A 17505-nucleotide genomic window follows, 5' to 3' on the forward strand; every position below is an offset into this window, starting at 1 on the left:
GGACCTTCTTAGTTATTATGATTGAGTTAATTTTAAGTGCATTCGCCACTGGCGAAAACGATCAGTCAAGTCCCGTGCACGTCGTACATCAGCACGACAGAACTGTTCTGAACAGTGCAAAAGACTACGACGCTCTGATGAGTGTGATGCGTGTGAACGGCACTAAAACGACCCATTTCAGAGCTAAAACGATTCGTTTAACCCTGCAGGGTCACTATTGAGTCTCATCGGACAGGCGCACCACATCAAAGAACGCCACTTATTTAACTGGCAACGTTACGTGGTCCTAGCTCAAAATATGGGCGGGGTGCCCAAATTGTGTGTTTGGGTATTGGACACCACTTATTGTAAGGTAACGTCACGCCATCAAAAGACAGGCAATCTCAGGACTACTGTCCGTGACATACAGTTGGTTCATCTCATCCTCAAAACTTGTAAACAATTTATGTGTTCGCAGAGATCAATAAAATATGTAACGCAATTACAATAAATTAAACTACCGAGTTTATATTATTACACGAAGCGGTCCACCGACACGTGGTGTGCCGTTCAGTATATTATTATAAATTATAATACATCAACATAATATATACAAAATAATGTTATTTTGTACCGTTGTTTAATAATGTAGAAACCATCGTATAGTTTCAAAATGTTTGTTATTGAATTTATGTTTTATTAAACGATATTATTTTTTTTTTAAATATAAAGTTACTCTCGCAGCAGCGGCCTTTGGGAGTAAAAGTTATTAAAATTGTTACAAAACTTCAATTTGGTGTATTTCAAATCAAAAATAGGTACACTGTTTATGACATTACACAATACACATATAATATAAAAATATTACCCAATACGCTACAACAATTTATTTTACATATAATACTACAAAAAATACTCCGGACATGAATATGTATTAGATATTATGAGTTGTATATTATTTGAAATGCCTATCGTTCTTGACAGCACAAATGAAAATACAATGATATATTATGTCCAGACAACTATTACAACACAAATGTATTCATTAAATTTGCTTTAAACATTATAAACTTGAACATTTTTTTTTACTAAATTGAATATAATAATATAATATGCATAAAATATTTTAAATTCTTTGAAATTATCCGAATTCGTTAATTGTAAGGATTTTTTTTAGTCCCATGCATTATTAATCTAAGCTTTTCTACTGATCCAGTTAGCCCGGTGAATAAATTAGAAGTCTGAAAAATTAAAATTTAGCATCGTATAAATTATATATACACATAATATACTCCTACATATACCTATTATACAAACACATATTTTAAGTGCTTTTAAAATAAATTACCGGTTTAAGCCTGTTTAATTAATATGTTAAAAATAATGTACGATAATTAGTCACACAATTAATTTTATTTTTGTTACTGGATACTTAATACTGGAAATACTATTATTTCTTATTAGGTTTTTATTTCTTTTCGCATAATCAGTATAGCAATACTTTTATTTTCAAATGAACCATGATTATATATTAATGTCCAAATGTCCAATATTACAATATGGCCTACATTTCTAACATAGTGTTGTGGAAATGAGATTTTGAAAATTAAACATAGATCTAGCAAAAGCAAAAATTAATCATCACAAAAAATACCATGACTTAAATGTGTCTAATTCATTGATAAAACATTAGAAAGGTGTTAACAATCTTATGAATTTTATATTGAGTACAAAACTGAGACTTTAAAAAGTATGATAGTATTTATATATTTATGTATTTTTAAGGTTATATTTTATTTTATGTGTGGTGAATTTAAAAGTTAATTACAGTGATTATAACACAAGAACCAATCATTTAAAAATAATTAGAGATACCTTCAATAGAAATTTGTTCAAAATCTTTTTGAACACTATATTTTCGTTGTTTGGAAATATATTGTAGGGTCAGTGTAATAGTGTGTTACTATTGTTATCATTTCACTATTTTTTTTATTATAATTACTCGTTAAGAGTGTTAAGACTATATGACAGTCGTCAACTATAATTACTTCGTCTTTGACAATAACCGTCCACTCTCCAGATGGGTTTTCGCCCCAAAATTGCAATGATTTTATTTTCCATTCAAAAAATCCCTTGTTGGACTCGTCTAAGCGTCGTGGCTCCATCATTTTGCACGTTGTGTCTAAAAATATAACAATTCCATAGAATATCAATAGTTTTATAGACATTAATACGTGCAGAGCGTAATAGTACTTACTTTTTGGGGATTTTAGATCTATTTCCACCATACCGCGTTTTGGATACCGAATGGTCACACATAGTTGTACGTGCTCTAAATATTTAATGTATCCATTACAGCCATTCGTTGTTACAGTGGACACAAATTTTGACGCTCGGCCAAAATATTTACACTTGATACTAAATTTGAAATTATTTTCAAATTTAAAAAAGTATATGCAATATTATTTTTTATAATTTTTTTACTATATACACCAAGTATTGTGAACCTTAAATAATTGTTTTATTTTATTTTTGCTGAAATTTAATTTCACTAATACCGGTACTATAAAAATGAATCTACGTATCAGGGTATGTATGAATTTCATAATTTCTGAAAATTTCTTACCTTTTATTGCTTTTATAATAAATATATACAATAACCATTTTATATTTAATTAACTATTATGTTTGAACTTATTTATATTTTAATAAAGTAAACATTGAGAATTTAATTTATTTACCTAATATATAATACAATTGATTCATTTCTTCAATATTTTATATTAAAAAAATTAATTAAAAATGTAAAGTGGGCTACAAAGTAACTTCTGTATATTAAAAAAATAGAATTTACAATATTTAGCTCGTGTATGTTGTAATATACATTTCCCCAAGATTGCAACCAATATCAGGGATTCCCGAGAAGGGAAATTCCAAGAGATTTGTAGCTGCACCAACTTTAATGCATACCTAAATGTCTACATAAATAAAATAATACTGCAGTAGAACGCTGTTTATCACAACCCCGGCTGAACATCAAAATAAGTAAATTTACAAATATATTATAATGAAAAAACGTCCAACCATGTTTATTTGTTTATAATAGCTGTTTTAAATACGAGAGTACTTTTTTTAATACCTCTTTAAACCCTGTATTAGTTAAATCAAAAAAAAAAAATCCTAACGATTTTGTTGTCCACATTAATAAAGAAATAGTTCCATTTTAAAATAATAAATATTATTTGTACGAATTTCACTTCAAAATGTTGATGGCGTCAAAATAAAAAAAAAATAGATTCTTAATCGAACTTACCTATAAGATATAAATATACCATGGCCTTACTATATGTAGGTATTGGATATGTATTTTTGATCAAATAATTAATGTTCTATGACTTACGGGAAATTTGTAGCACAAATACTTTTCTTTGGTACCGTGCTCCAGCCAATAGCTTCTTTCACTAACTTATAGGCGTTTAATAATCCAAAACCAAACTGGGGATTAAAATCGAATCCTGCTGCGTTAGTGGACCAACCAGAGTTTTTCGACAGAGGTGCAACTTCACAGTTCCTTACCAATAAATGTTGCACGTCTCTCCACGTCAAATTGCCACTATACTGGCCAACAATAAGAAAAATCATTTACAAAATATGTCACGTGTTTGCACATTTAGACTAATAAAATAATTTATTAGAAGGGCTATTGTAGAGGTTATGTGTTTTTTGATTAGAAAGTCGATTCGTTTATACGATGATAATACATAATAATGCGACACTTGGGGAAAATTATGCACGACAAATATATTACCCATCTATCTACTCATAGGTATGCCAAAGCATTGAAGAATAATTATTATTATTAACTTCACCAAACCTACAGCAATATTACATAGATTACAAAAGGCAAAAATTTCTATGGTGATTAAAATATACACATGTATAACATAGTTAAGTAATAATGATAATACATCTAATGATATTAAATCTTAACCTATAAGATTTTTGTCAAAATTAAAAATGTGTTTTTTAATTTTTTTGGATATTTAATTAAAAACTTAATTAAATTGTTCAGTTTCATCGTGAGTGAAAACTTTCAATGTAAATGATTTGTATTTGAACTATTTAAATTATTTAAAGGAATTTTCATTTAATGATTTCAAAACGTAATCTTCAAATGGATACTAAAAATACGTCTACACAATCTAATATTTGTTAATTTGATCAATTGTTTATACGTTCACAGTATTTATATCATAAAATACAGTATTTTTTCATAATGGGTAAATATTATTATAAAATACTTTTATCTGAAACAAAAATTACTTATTTTGAATAAATCGTATGAATCTATCCAGTAAATACCCATAAAAGTTATTATTTTCTTCTTTACTGTGATATTGAAAATCAATAGATTTAAATTTAAAAATAAGAACATTTACTTGGCTTCGAGAGCTAAAGCTATAACTCCTGCTGCTAGCGGAGCTGCGGCTGATGTGCCGGTATGTGAAAGCGTGCATGTATTATTGATATCCGACGTAACCTGAAGGATATTAAACAAACAAAACAATTTTAGTTTACTAAATATTCATAATACGAGTATTAAATGAACAAATGTAATTTGTAACAAACAATCAATCTGTATTTGTTTCTTATTGATGTGCGTCATGTTATGAATTAAAATAAACATAGATTTCCTTAAAAATCACGGGATACAAAATTATGACGAATGTACCCTTATAAAATAATATGGTAAAATATTACTTCCATTATGTCAATTTATTTGAATGAACAATAAAATGAATAAACACAATAATATTATCAAACTAGCAGTGGCTTATAAACTATACCAAATAAAATATTATAAAAATTTCTAGTTTTATTCTATAGATTTTTATATTTTGAATGGTATTATTAAAATACTGAATTGTTTAAATTCTGGATTTAATTACGAACGCATTCATAGTGAATAATTACACGACAAAAATTGACTTGAATATTTTGACGACACAACTTTGTTTAATACCAGAGTATAATGGTGTATATTAAATATTAAAATATTAGACGATAGATTACTACCAAGTACCAACTACTGTTGGAATATTAATGAGTTGACGTAATGTTTAACATTTGTATTTAACAAACAATTTAACATTTGAGTGTCTACATATTTAAGTATAAAATGTGTTGATACATTATTAAAAATACACGCGCAAACGGAATTTAGAATAAAAGCATAGCAAAAATTTTAGTAAAGCGATTTGAACGTCCTCCGTTCAACTATTAAAGAAGTTCTGTATTTTATATTATATGATCAAAACTGATATAAATTCTCATGTTTTCCATGAATATATAAATTTATAAATATTTTTTTTTTTTTATTCAACCCGCGGCGACCTAGGCTATTAGGTGATGGTTATTACTGTGACTGCGACCAACCACCGAGCCACACCAGACCCCTATAAATATATTATACCGCACGTATACAGTTATCGAATTTCAATGCATTCAATATTAGGAATTCACATACAACCTCTGATTAACTTTAAGTTTGTTTCATTTCTATTTCTTATATTTTTTTTTAAAGTTTTTAACAAGACTAAAGACTAAAGTTAATAGCGGAATGACGTATTGTCTACACAAAAGACCCTCATCGTCTCAAAATGTCTGAACCATTTTGAGTCCAATCACATCCTTTTAAAATTGTTCCTGCTACTCGATCAAGTTCGAAGCAATTTCCCAAATTTTGCATTGAATTAAAACCGTTCACTAATGCACATAATCAACTTCACTTAAGACCTTTGTCAATTAACAGACCGACGTGTTAAAAATAATTTAAATTATTTCACTTAGTTGTACAATGATTAGATTATTCTTCTGATTGGCTCGCGAAAATCGATTTTTGAGTTCCTCCCTACTACATCTCTGGCTCGCGTACTATTCTCTGTTTCAAAAGATAATAGTATCCCAGGCGGCCACAGGTTTTCATCCTGCGACGAGCCCCTTCCCCCAACCGCCTGACAATGTTGCCCAAAGCTTTAATGAACTTTTCCCTTCGAATTCCGTTGAACTTATCCATTTGAAGCATCTATCCCATTTATGACGTTCATTACCTACATGTACAATCGTCGTTTTTTTTTTAAAGATACCATGTTTCGGTTGATGTTGCCTTAAAGCAAATTAATGTGGGAGGCTAAATACCAAGGTTTAATGATTTGACTTATCTACCACAAAAAGTGAACAAAAACAAGGTCAATTTTCACCGACTTTCTCTTTGTTCACAGCTTTTTAAATTCAACCATTAACCTCAAGTATACTATATTATCTCTACGATAAATTGTAGTATATATGTATAAGCATAAATATATAAAGTATATGAGTAAACATTTTTAATTTTATTTTTACGAATAATGAATTGAAATTGTTACATTCACCAAAATAAACTTATTGTACAAATTATATTATATTATGGTATATGTATAATATAATGAATAATATAATAAATTCCAAAAACCAGATTTTAACTGCAGAATTGAAGAAAAAAAGTGTTGAGCATGCTTTGGTGAATCATCCTTTATACTAATATTATTATAGGTGTATGTATAATATATAAGGTGTAAAAAGACAATTTAATACATTTCCATTTCAATTAATGTTTATACATAATACTATGCTTACACCTGTTACACCCTGGATATATATAAACATTTGTATTGTATTAAAGTATCTCCAATCTACATAATATACCTAAGTATAAATGAAAAACCATACCCATAGGTGTTAATTATTGTCGCGTGACTGATGTTGTAACCGTTGTCGCACTTACGATTTTAACACCGTCATCCAGACCGCCGGAATAAGCAGTTGCTATGACGGCGGCACATCTCTCGGCGTACTCGGGAGCTCTGCCATCCATAGTGACACTGCTAATGGCCACGGTGTAAATGTTTCCCACATAGCCATCCGATGCGCAATTGTCGAAAAGCATACGACCATTGCCCGAGGCGAATACGTATATTGAACCTTTGCCGTTTCGACCCTTACATAACACAAAAAACGATAGCACTTAAGAGGACGCTACACCGGCATGTGTTGTCCAGTCTTACAAATGTACCTACGACATAGCAAAAACTGTTTTGGGCAGAAAAACTAACTTATACTCCCTCTGTATTCATAGTAGAATAACCAAAATTTCACAAAGCATAGGGAAAAATTTGAACTGTGTCGTAGTTTTTTTCATTATTTAGATAATATACGAAGACAATTGAAGTAATACATTTTAGAACATGAGGTTTTTTTTGTTTTTTTCATTTGATTATCAAATATCATTGTTTTTTTTATAAAAAATAAAAAAATTACAACACAGGATAAAGTATCCTTATGCGTTGGGGAATTTCGGTAATCCTACTGTAAATACATAGGAGGTAGGTATAGTAAAGTTGTCCAAGGCAAAACCATTTTTTCTATGTTAAACATTAGTAAGACTAAAGACGGAGACAAATTCCAGAAGGTATAGTCCTCTTAAAAAATATTAAATCATATATAAATACAACACCGAGGATTAATATTGTCCAATTCAATTATTACGGTGGATTGAGAGATTGTTGAACGACGACATCAAGGGTGAAAATAAAACCGTGGTACCAATCAAACCAAAGTTGATCGTGGTATGAATATTTTAATATATTTTGGGGTGAAACATAAATGTGTAAATCCATTTTAATGCTATCAGATATACGTGACAACCAAATTGAACGCGTAATTGAATTTCATCCGGAATTATTATATGGTTTTGGTTTTATTTTTTATTGGTAAAAAATATTTTACTCATATCATCATTCAACGTATAGTATAGATATCTAGTATGAATTACAATATTATAATATAATATACTATACGTTAAATATATATCAAATAAATATATTATACATAGAGAGCAGAGCCGTATTCAGAATTTTCGAGTCCCAGTGCTAATTTGTTTTGCAACCATGAGTCCCGTGAGAGGGAGAATGGACTCGGACCTTTTTTTAAGCCAATTTTGTATGGTAAAAGTGTATTATCCTTGTGTAGATATGTTTAATAATTAAATATAAAATATAATTTAACGAAGAATAATAAACACATTTTATCATTCAAGGATCGTGATCACGGTCTTTGCAGGGCTCAGTGATTTTCAGCTTATTACATGTTAATAAAATAGCTTAACAAGATTAAAATGTATATTATGAAAATTAAATATGCATCTATATAAGAAAGTAACACCCACTTCTCAGTTCTCAGAGCTATTTTCGAATGGCACTAAAAAATCCTTGACCTAACAATGAAATGACTCTAAAAGCTCAATCTAAACACACATAAAAATCTGTAATGGATATTATTATCTATAATACATTTTAATTTAATGATAATTCATTGCCTTTTTTGTGCGTGACAACACATTTCACAGCAGAAAAAATGCTTCAATTTTCAATATCGTTACTTGTTTTTGGTATAAAATTGAATAGTAATATAGTTTTGATAGGGGAATAAGTGGAGTTATAAGTAAACATTCCCAATCATTACGATATTTTTACAAACTTATAATAGTTTAATTACACATCTTTATTTTTGTTCATAGTTTTTCGTAGTTTTTTTTTAAATTAATAAAAAATTCAGACAGAAATCATAACAATATGCACAGTTCTATTATATAATTACGAAATGTTCTGCTTGAATATAATGTATACTTATTTAGATATAAATATATAAGACAACTTGTCGCATTTTATTATGAAAAAAAGAGGGTAAAATATATTATATAGGTATAGTATATATTTGGCTGATATATAATCTTAGTATTAAAATACAATAGAAAAAAAAAATAAACACTGGGTTATATTATAGCCAGCTTGTTTCTCCGAACAGAATAATATATAAAACAAATACTTCATGGGTATTTTTTTTAACGAAACTTTTTAATCCCAGCAGATTACTATTGATCTTATCGAAACTTCCGTGAGTTTCCTCTAGTCTATATTTGATTTTAGGTACATATTATATATTAAATGTTTACAATCAGTTCATTGGTAACGGTTCATTGTTAAAACTCTGAAATAATTTGTCTAAATCACTGCATTATATTATATTATTCTGACATATTTACGAAAATTCTAAAAGGTAAGGTTAGCTCGGGATCGTTTTACATCGTTTTTTAATAGTTTATTATCCACACGTGAGATGCGATAACTCTATTAGGTATATCGTATACAGGTACTTTAACGAGCCAATAGTGAATAACAGCGGTCAAACACTAAACATAATAGGTACACGTGTGTTTTATGTGGGGTATATATTCATACATTACATAAATTACACATAGATTATACACTAATAATATATATCATGTCAACAAATACAGATCGAAAAGTTAGTGGAGCTTAGCTAATATAATTTATAAAGCCAGCTGAAACATATATATTACTTTAGGTGCCATAAAAACCTGATTTTATGCAAAAAACAATGTGTTTTCTTAATTTCAGTAAAAACAGAACTAATATTAGTTGGTTGAAGCTGGTTAACACAGCTTAAGGGTCGATCGAGAGAGGTAACCAAGACATCGTCGTTTAAATAACTATTACAACTATCAGTAATTTTGTGTGTACAGTGTAATTTTTACTTGGCGTGTAAATCAGCTTTCACTAGGTAACTCATAATTTGTACATTCAAGGGTGTTTAGTCTTAATAAATTATGATTTTCAGCTTTTACTGAGTACAAACAGTAAATCCTAGCATTATCTATTAAAACCTAGCTTTACCTAGTGATCGGGTAACATTTATGGTAATATATATACATAATTTATAACACATAAATCCGAGCTCTAGTAATAACCAATAGGTAACACAGTAGTATCTACAACTATGATGTTAATAATATGATAATATTAGCACACATGCGTGCAACCAGATTATCACGGGGATATATAGACTTTTAAACGCCGCCGACGTCGCTGTTTTAGGATAACTACACTGTTATACGATCCTATGTAGGTTGTAGATACATGATATATGTGTAATAATATTTCGGCCGAAAAAACAATTCGGTCAATCCCAGTCCCACGCAGCTGCGGTTCTCTGGGGGACCACGGGTTTTTGGGTGTCTGCCAACAGTGCAGAACCACTTCTTTAACTACTATACGGTATTTAGGTGTACAACGCGTAATAAATAATATAATATATTATTATAACTGAGAGAGCCGGAGAGCCGTTTTTCTGTGGATTAAAAATAAAAACGTATAATATCGTCGCGTAGTCGTGCCACGACGGATCACTACGTCATAGACGATAATAATAATTATAATAATTGTTTCATGAATATTACGATACCTCGGCGGTAATGTGATTGATTGCTGTTTCCCTTTGTTTTCTCATCCTGGCAATCGATTAGTAATTCGTGCTGTGGAACTCACGATGACGATGACGCCCTCGTAGTTCGGGATCCAGATTAAGTGACGATTTTAGTACAATGCGTGTCGTGTAGTAAACGCATACGAAGCGTCACACGAGTATTATATTGGTATACTAATTTAATATGCCAAGGTAATGGAATTTATATTATCCTATACCGTCGCCCAGACTTTCAATGGTAAATCTCAACAGGACACTTTGCGCGAACAAACGTCGTGATGCAGAGCGATCCATTAAACGGGTGCCACACAGATTTCGAAAAACCTTGTCAGATAATATTATGTATTAGAAATACATGTTATGTATTTTAATATTTTGTGTGTACAAATACTTTTTAAAATCACATAAAGAGTATTATATTTTAAGAGAAGGATTAATATGAAATAAAGAAATGTAAAAAGTATAAAAATAAGTTCTGATTTTTATAAAAAAAAAATAATTAAAAAACATAATATCTCAAAGGAATATGAACAAAAAAGCTATTTGTGTAATAAAACGTCAAAAACCAAAATACCTATATAAATATAGAACAAACCACTTCAGAGGAATTAATATTACGGTACATGGAAATGCTTCTATTTCAACCATGGGTTATATCGAAATTATGAAATAAATGTATTGAAAACATTAAATCTTATATTTCATACAGTTTCGTTATAAAAAAAAAAAACATTTTAACAATATTCATATCGTAAAAGTACTACTAGGTACAAAATACAAGTATAATAATGACGTGAATATTAACACTCTGAGTGGATCATATATGATATAGGCGCTAAAGTTATAACAATTTGGCTACTTGTTTACTGCGAAATTATAATAATCATAATATCGCATATACGATGTATATAACTATATCTACGATTAATTATTCAACACATTGTTTAAATAACCTTTATATCATATTTGTATCACCGATATTACATTATTATAGTTTATAATCGTGAATTTGAGAACCTAAGTTACAACATATTTGTATGAATTATATGACTCCATTAGCTCATAAGCAGAGACTTCGGGGCAAAATGTGGAGATATGAAAAATGATCATTCAAACAACAATAACTTAATGTGTGCGATAGTATAGATGGAATATAATACCAGCAAGGTAGCCTATATTGGTAAATGCAATTTAAATTCTACGGTCTATAGATAGTATTTATCACGTTTAAACTATATATATATATATTGGTTGTAGGTACAATAAATTCAGCATAGCATTTAATAAATTTTAAGCAGATACTGAGTTACGCTTTATTTACATTATATTATATATTGCACGATAGTTTAATTATGATAAATAGCGGAACTAATGTCGAGTATGCAACTAATTATATCTACGAGTTACGACACGTTAGTATTTCACGTAGATGAGTCGAAGTGAGTTAAAATAATTTGTTTATTACACTATTATTAGTTATTATTACAGTGTACCTACCAACGCTATATTATATTACAAACTTTCGTGTCATAAGCGTTAACACTTTATTTTAATTTGTTTTAACCGTATATACGGTCTACCTAAACACATTTGTTCTCTTTGTATAATAATTCCTCACGCTGTGTAGTTACGTAATCAGCTCTCGTTGAAATAATTTTACCTCTGCGAACGCGTTAAGCGGAAATTTCGCAGATCTCAAAGCTTTTTAACCCCCATCAAATAGTCTTGAATAAATTATTTATTTTAGTTAGCAGTTCCGCCGATCGGATCATAATATTAGATATAATATGCGTATTGCGATTACCTTGGTTGCGCCGATTTCAAATGCAATTTGCGCCATTACTCCAGGCCCGTCGACCATTAGTCCATCGTCAGTAGGCCCCCATGATCCACTGTATATATCCACCAATGAATTAGCGTTAATTAAGGCTCTAGCTTCCATTTCGTCATTTGTTTTACCATCGAGCAATACGATACCTACACAAATTCATCATATTACAGAAAAAAATTATTTTTCGTCTGCGTTTCCAAACTCTTAAAACAAATTATTTTTATACGTATATTATATTTAATACAAATAATTTTTCATCACTCAACATAACAATAATATCTGGGAATTAATGCAGTAACCAGCAAAAGGGGAGGAGGGGGTTTAAAGTACAGATATATTTTTTTACTAGAAGATTTTAAAATTTCAATTTTAATTTGTTAATTTCGGGGGGGGGGATTGAGATCTGGACCCTAAACCCCTCTGCCTGGGAATATTCATAATATAAGGTAAGATATCATATCTATTTATGATGATAAGATTATCACCAGTTAGGAGTTCAAACCCACTTCCCAAAATGTTTTCAGCTTATATTATTTTTCCATCATCATTATCATGTAAGATTAATTTGAACAATATTATATACATATGTGCAATTTATTTTGAAATATTAATTTATATTTAACGAAAAAAATAAGGTGTATTTTTTGTACTATTATGTCCTTTTATGATATTTTTTCTGTATTTAGCCTTCCTATTAGAGAATACAAAATAAGTTCAGCAATGACATAAATTTGAGCCTGGACTTTGTTACGTTGGATATTATTAGAAACATGTGACACTGATCCATAAACTAAAAATTATTTTAGTACTTTTTATGCGATAGCTATTTGCTTCCTGTATGAATTCACGAATAAAAACAGCCAACGAGTTCTAATTTTATAAATACTTTTTTTATTTTCTTACTTAAAGAATATATTTAATGACGTAATTATAGTGCCAAATATCAATGAATGTAAAATGAATAAATAATATTATTATTATGTCGTTCCGTATATACCTTTGTCTCAGTTTGACAGTTCTGGATTATAATGGAAATGGTTAAACTAGAAAATCATAGTTATAATAGGTGGCTTAAAATAATAAATTCATGAACGATCATACCATATATATAGTCTAAATTAATTCAATAAAATCCCACTGCGATAATACCACTTGATAATAATTTAGAATTATATCACAGTACAATATTATATTATTATCTTAGTTTGGTTAATAACTGAAAAAATAAATAATTTAAAATATGCTTACATACAATTAGTTAATTATAAATAAAATAAAATGATTTAAGCTTAAAAACAATATAACTATAAATTCGAAACACTGATTTTGCAATTTTATTAACTCAAAAATGTATTTTCCATGGTGTTTAAGTACAAATAAATCTTGACTACGCCAGTACCAATATTTTTATGTATATATTTGTGGTGATAAATTATTTATTTTACACACACATTTATCAATATATACCTATAAGTTTTGCGTTGAGCGTTTTTTAAATGTAATTTTCGAAATGGATCTTTGTGTCAGTGTGTCACCAACAATTTAAATGGTTTGAACAATTGTTTAAAATGTGATCAAAAATAGTAAGCGTATTTACATTTTACTGTGGGTAATAAATAAATAAAAAACTATATTATTCAACATTATTGTATCAAAAAAATAATCCAAAAATAAAAAATCCAGGTGATTTACTAATACTTTAACATAGATAGTGCAGTTTTATTTTGTTTTTTTTTTATATGTACATAGATCTAATATTCTGGTAATCTTCCAAAACGCCTAAGACGAAAATCATGTAGGGGGACTTGTTAAACTAATATATATAAATTAAAAGTAATAAAATAAATATACACATATATAAGTGTCGCCAATAGATGACTTTTTTCGTCAAGTTATCCATGTATAATAATAATTTTACTCAGTGCCAACTTGTTTTGCACCCAAAGCCTAAAGGTGAAAATTGTGTGTATTGCAAACAAACATTCTTTTAATGTGCGTATAGATAGAAATAGTGAATACTGACATATTATTTATAACATGTATTAATAAAGTAACACGAACAACACATTTTTATACGTCAATTTCCATAAAGTTCAGCTCTATGAACTTTAGATTAAATGTTTGGTATATTTATGTTGACAGTATGTCTGTAGAGAGACTTACTATTACAATTTACAACAGTTGCAAACTGTGATGAGCGAACAACAAAAATATATATACGTATACACACAGTACATCAGATTTACCTACATCTCTCGGATACACGAATGCGGGACAAGTTTTTTTTCGCAATATTTAGTATGATAATTATTAATTATATACCAGAAATATCGTCAACATTATGTAGCCCTTCAAAATTCAAAATAATACGATTAAAAATAATATTTAATACGAAATATATTGTATATGTATAATATGTTTTCCGCCCACCACAGTACCACTAAATGGTTTTAAATTATTTTTGGCAAAACTCCACAGTGTCATAACGTGGCGCTTGTAAGTATAACTCTGCAACATAGCATCGTAGACCTAGAGATTTTAAATATCATGGTTTATGGTATACTGGTGTATTATTTTAAGAAAAACAGAACACATAATAATTAAACCACTGATGCGCATTCGTACGTGCACACTGCACACAGAATATTAAGCTTTAAACGTGAAATTATAATATTCATTGCACCCGCCGCACCCTATTTGTGAAGTCTGTGGTCAGCAATGACGTGGCCCATTTGTATGTAAAATTAATGTGGTGGTCGGTTGTAGTCATACAATGTCCCCAAATAATATCAAAATAAACAGTTGCAATGGGTATGTGCACAATGTTCTCGATGTTTTTGAAATAAAACAGACAATAATATAAACGATATTTAGTACAATATACGTTATGCAGCCTGTGGGCAGATTTCGAGATTTTGCATTCAAATTTGTAAAAGCACAACTTAATTCAAAGTCCATTGTGTTCGACTTCGAAAACCCTCGATGAATGCTATGAATGAAACTATTTCTTCCATCAATAGAAAAATTTGTTTTTATGGGACATAATGGACTTCAAGATTAATATTGTAACTTTCGAATTGTATTTATATTACAAAGTCATATTGTAACAACGTTAGCTTATATATTGCTAAAAATAATGTGATGTCGTTATATATTAAACCCCAACTAATTCAGTGTGTAGTTTTTTAATCACAGTTTTATTTATTTACATATTTTATGCGAAATTGTTTTCATTATATTCATATCAATTAATTGCATTATATTATTATGTTATTACAATATTATAATATTTGTAATTTGCATATACTTGCGACATGATTAATTAATACCACGACATTTTACGTGAGTTAAATGAAAATGTTAATCTACCGAAAAAAACTTCAGATTGAAAAATATATAAATAAACTCAATAAACATTTAATTAAAATTATAATAAATAATAATATTTTATAATTGAACACCAACCTCCTACTTTTGCATTGTAAGCAACACCTACGCCACACTTTGTATTATTTGCAGCCATTGCAATTTCTCCAGCACATCTAGTACCATGAGTATTTGTAGGATCTTCGTACCTAGGCATAGGATCCTTTTTATTCCAGTTTAGATTGATACTGATTTCTTCATCCTAAAATAAACATTTATGATGTAATTAACAATAAAATTAAATAATATTTTGATAAACAAGATTAAAAAATAAATCAATTTAAAAAAAAATTATATTTTTACTAAAAAATTACAAACACATTATAACTAAAGAATGTGCATTTTAATTAATTCTTAAAATACATTTAAATTTTCATCAAAACAAAATATTAGCAAACAGCCATTATTAACGGCTTAAAAGTAATTTCATTATTATTCAAATACATGAGAATTAATAATCTTTTGGGATTGGTATTTCGTATGCAGTTGAGGTGGTATTTTATCTTGTAGGACTGTTGAAATAAAACCTGATGAAAGTTTAATATGAAATATTAATGACTGGTTCTGACTTACAGAAGTCATTTTTAAATTCATATATTTACAGTTCAAAGTATTCCCACGAATTATAATATTTCACATGTATAATATACGCTATAGTCAATAAGTAATATTATACTCAAAACTTCCAAGTAAAACTGTAATATGAAGGGACATCTTACCACGGTTATAAAATCATAAAATAAAAATAGTACCTATATGTTTACTGTGGATTAGCAAATTAAATTTTTTTTATAATAGTAATATGTCACGCTGCAGGTTCCCTGAAAATATTTTCTTAGAAAACTCCTTTTAATACACTCCAAAAATGTCGAGTTCTCGTGTGTCGTAAAGACGTAGAATAGGTGGGTTGTGAGTGTATAGTGTATACTATTCAATTGTAAGTGTGTCGAAATAATGTAAATACAAGTGCACAATCCCTAGAGTTACACATTTGTTTAGAAAAATATTTCTACCTCCAAAATCCGAAAAGGATTACTAAGAAATGTTGAATAGTTGAAAATAGTTTTTACAACATATAGTTACAACCGCTTTATATATATATATATATTATATAGGTACTAAATGGGCAAAAATTACATTTCTACGCGTCATAAATGCTGTTCATTCCGCTCAAATAGTACAAAATAGCTTATACCAGCGCGGTCTGTCAATCATACCGTTTTTGGTTTTTAATGATAATTCAATTTTTTATCGCAATAATATGCCGAGATAACGAACAGATAACGTACGCTACTGCATTTGCATAAAATCGTTGTAACAATATCAATAATACAATTCTTTAATTATACGTAAAAACTATTTTGTATGCGTATAATATCGTTCGAGTTTTTAAGCATAGGTACATTATTGCACACAGTATTATATTTTGTTAGCAAGTATTAATAAAACTCATATTATATTTTATGCAGTATAATATGTAATATAGGTATGTCAATAAATTAGAAAAAGTGATATTTTTTAGCACGTTTTTATGATACATGTCAATAAAAAATGTATGATATTATTCCCCACGTCCTTCTCAGAAGTCACATGCTGAATCGGTAAAATTAAATTTAAACATTTATATGATTAATAATGGTATTTTTTCAAAATATGGCACTGCAGTGTCTATGAAATATAAATCTTTATACATTATTTGTCTAATGTGCTTTTATTTATTTAAATTAATTTATCCGGTGCGGAATATTCTGGTATGGTTCTTGAAAAATTAAGATAAATTACATATGGGAGTACCCATTAAAAGTTTTGTATTTTATCAAAAACTATGAATAAACAACAAATTCGTATTCACCTGGGTTAATTTATAACTAACAATGTTTGATATTTTA

General features: G+C 28.8%; 1 protein-coding gene across 4 annotated transcripts in view; it reads right to left on the reverse strand.

Annotated features, from left to right (window-relative positions):
* Window positions 1-612: 612 nt before the first annotated feature.
* LOC111035363 (neuroendocrine convertase 1-like) overlaps window positions 613-17505 on the reverse strand; it is a 43803-nt gene continuing 26910 nt past the window's right edge. For 2 of the 4 annotated variants that reach the window (XM_022316948.1, XM_022316949.1), the window contains exons 8-15: window positions 15656-15818; window positions 12164-12336; window positions 6803-7015; window positions 4419-4519; window positions 3380-3592; window positions 2237-2397; window positions 2028-2161; window positions 613-1220 (exon numbers count right to left, since the gene is read on the reverse strand). In XM_022316948.1, coding sequence (XP_022172640.1) covers window positions 1134-1220; window positions 2028-2161; window positions 2237-2397; window positions 3380-3592; window positions 4419-4519; window positions 6803-7015; window positions 12164-12336; window positions 15656-15818 — 1245 coding nt within the window. In that variant the 3' untranslated portion in view covers window positions 613-1133. The remainder of the gene's footprint in view (window positions 1221-2027; window positions 2162-2236; window positions 2398-3379; window positions 3593-4418; window positions 4520-6802; window positions 7016-12163; window positions 12337-15655; window positions 15819-17505) is intronic. The other 2 variants (XM_022316951.1, XM_022316950.1) reach the window with 2 other exon arrangements.

The sequence above is a fragment of the Myzus persicae genome, unplaced genomic scaffold, assembly GCF_001856785.1.
Source record: "Myzus persicae strain clone G006 unplaced genomic scaffold, MPER_G0061.0, whole genome shotgun sequence".
In the NCBI taxonomy this organism is placed as follows: Eukaryota; Metazoa; Arthropoda; class Insecta; order Hemiptera; family Aphididae; genus Myzus; species Myzus persicae.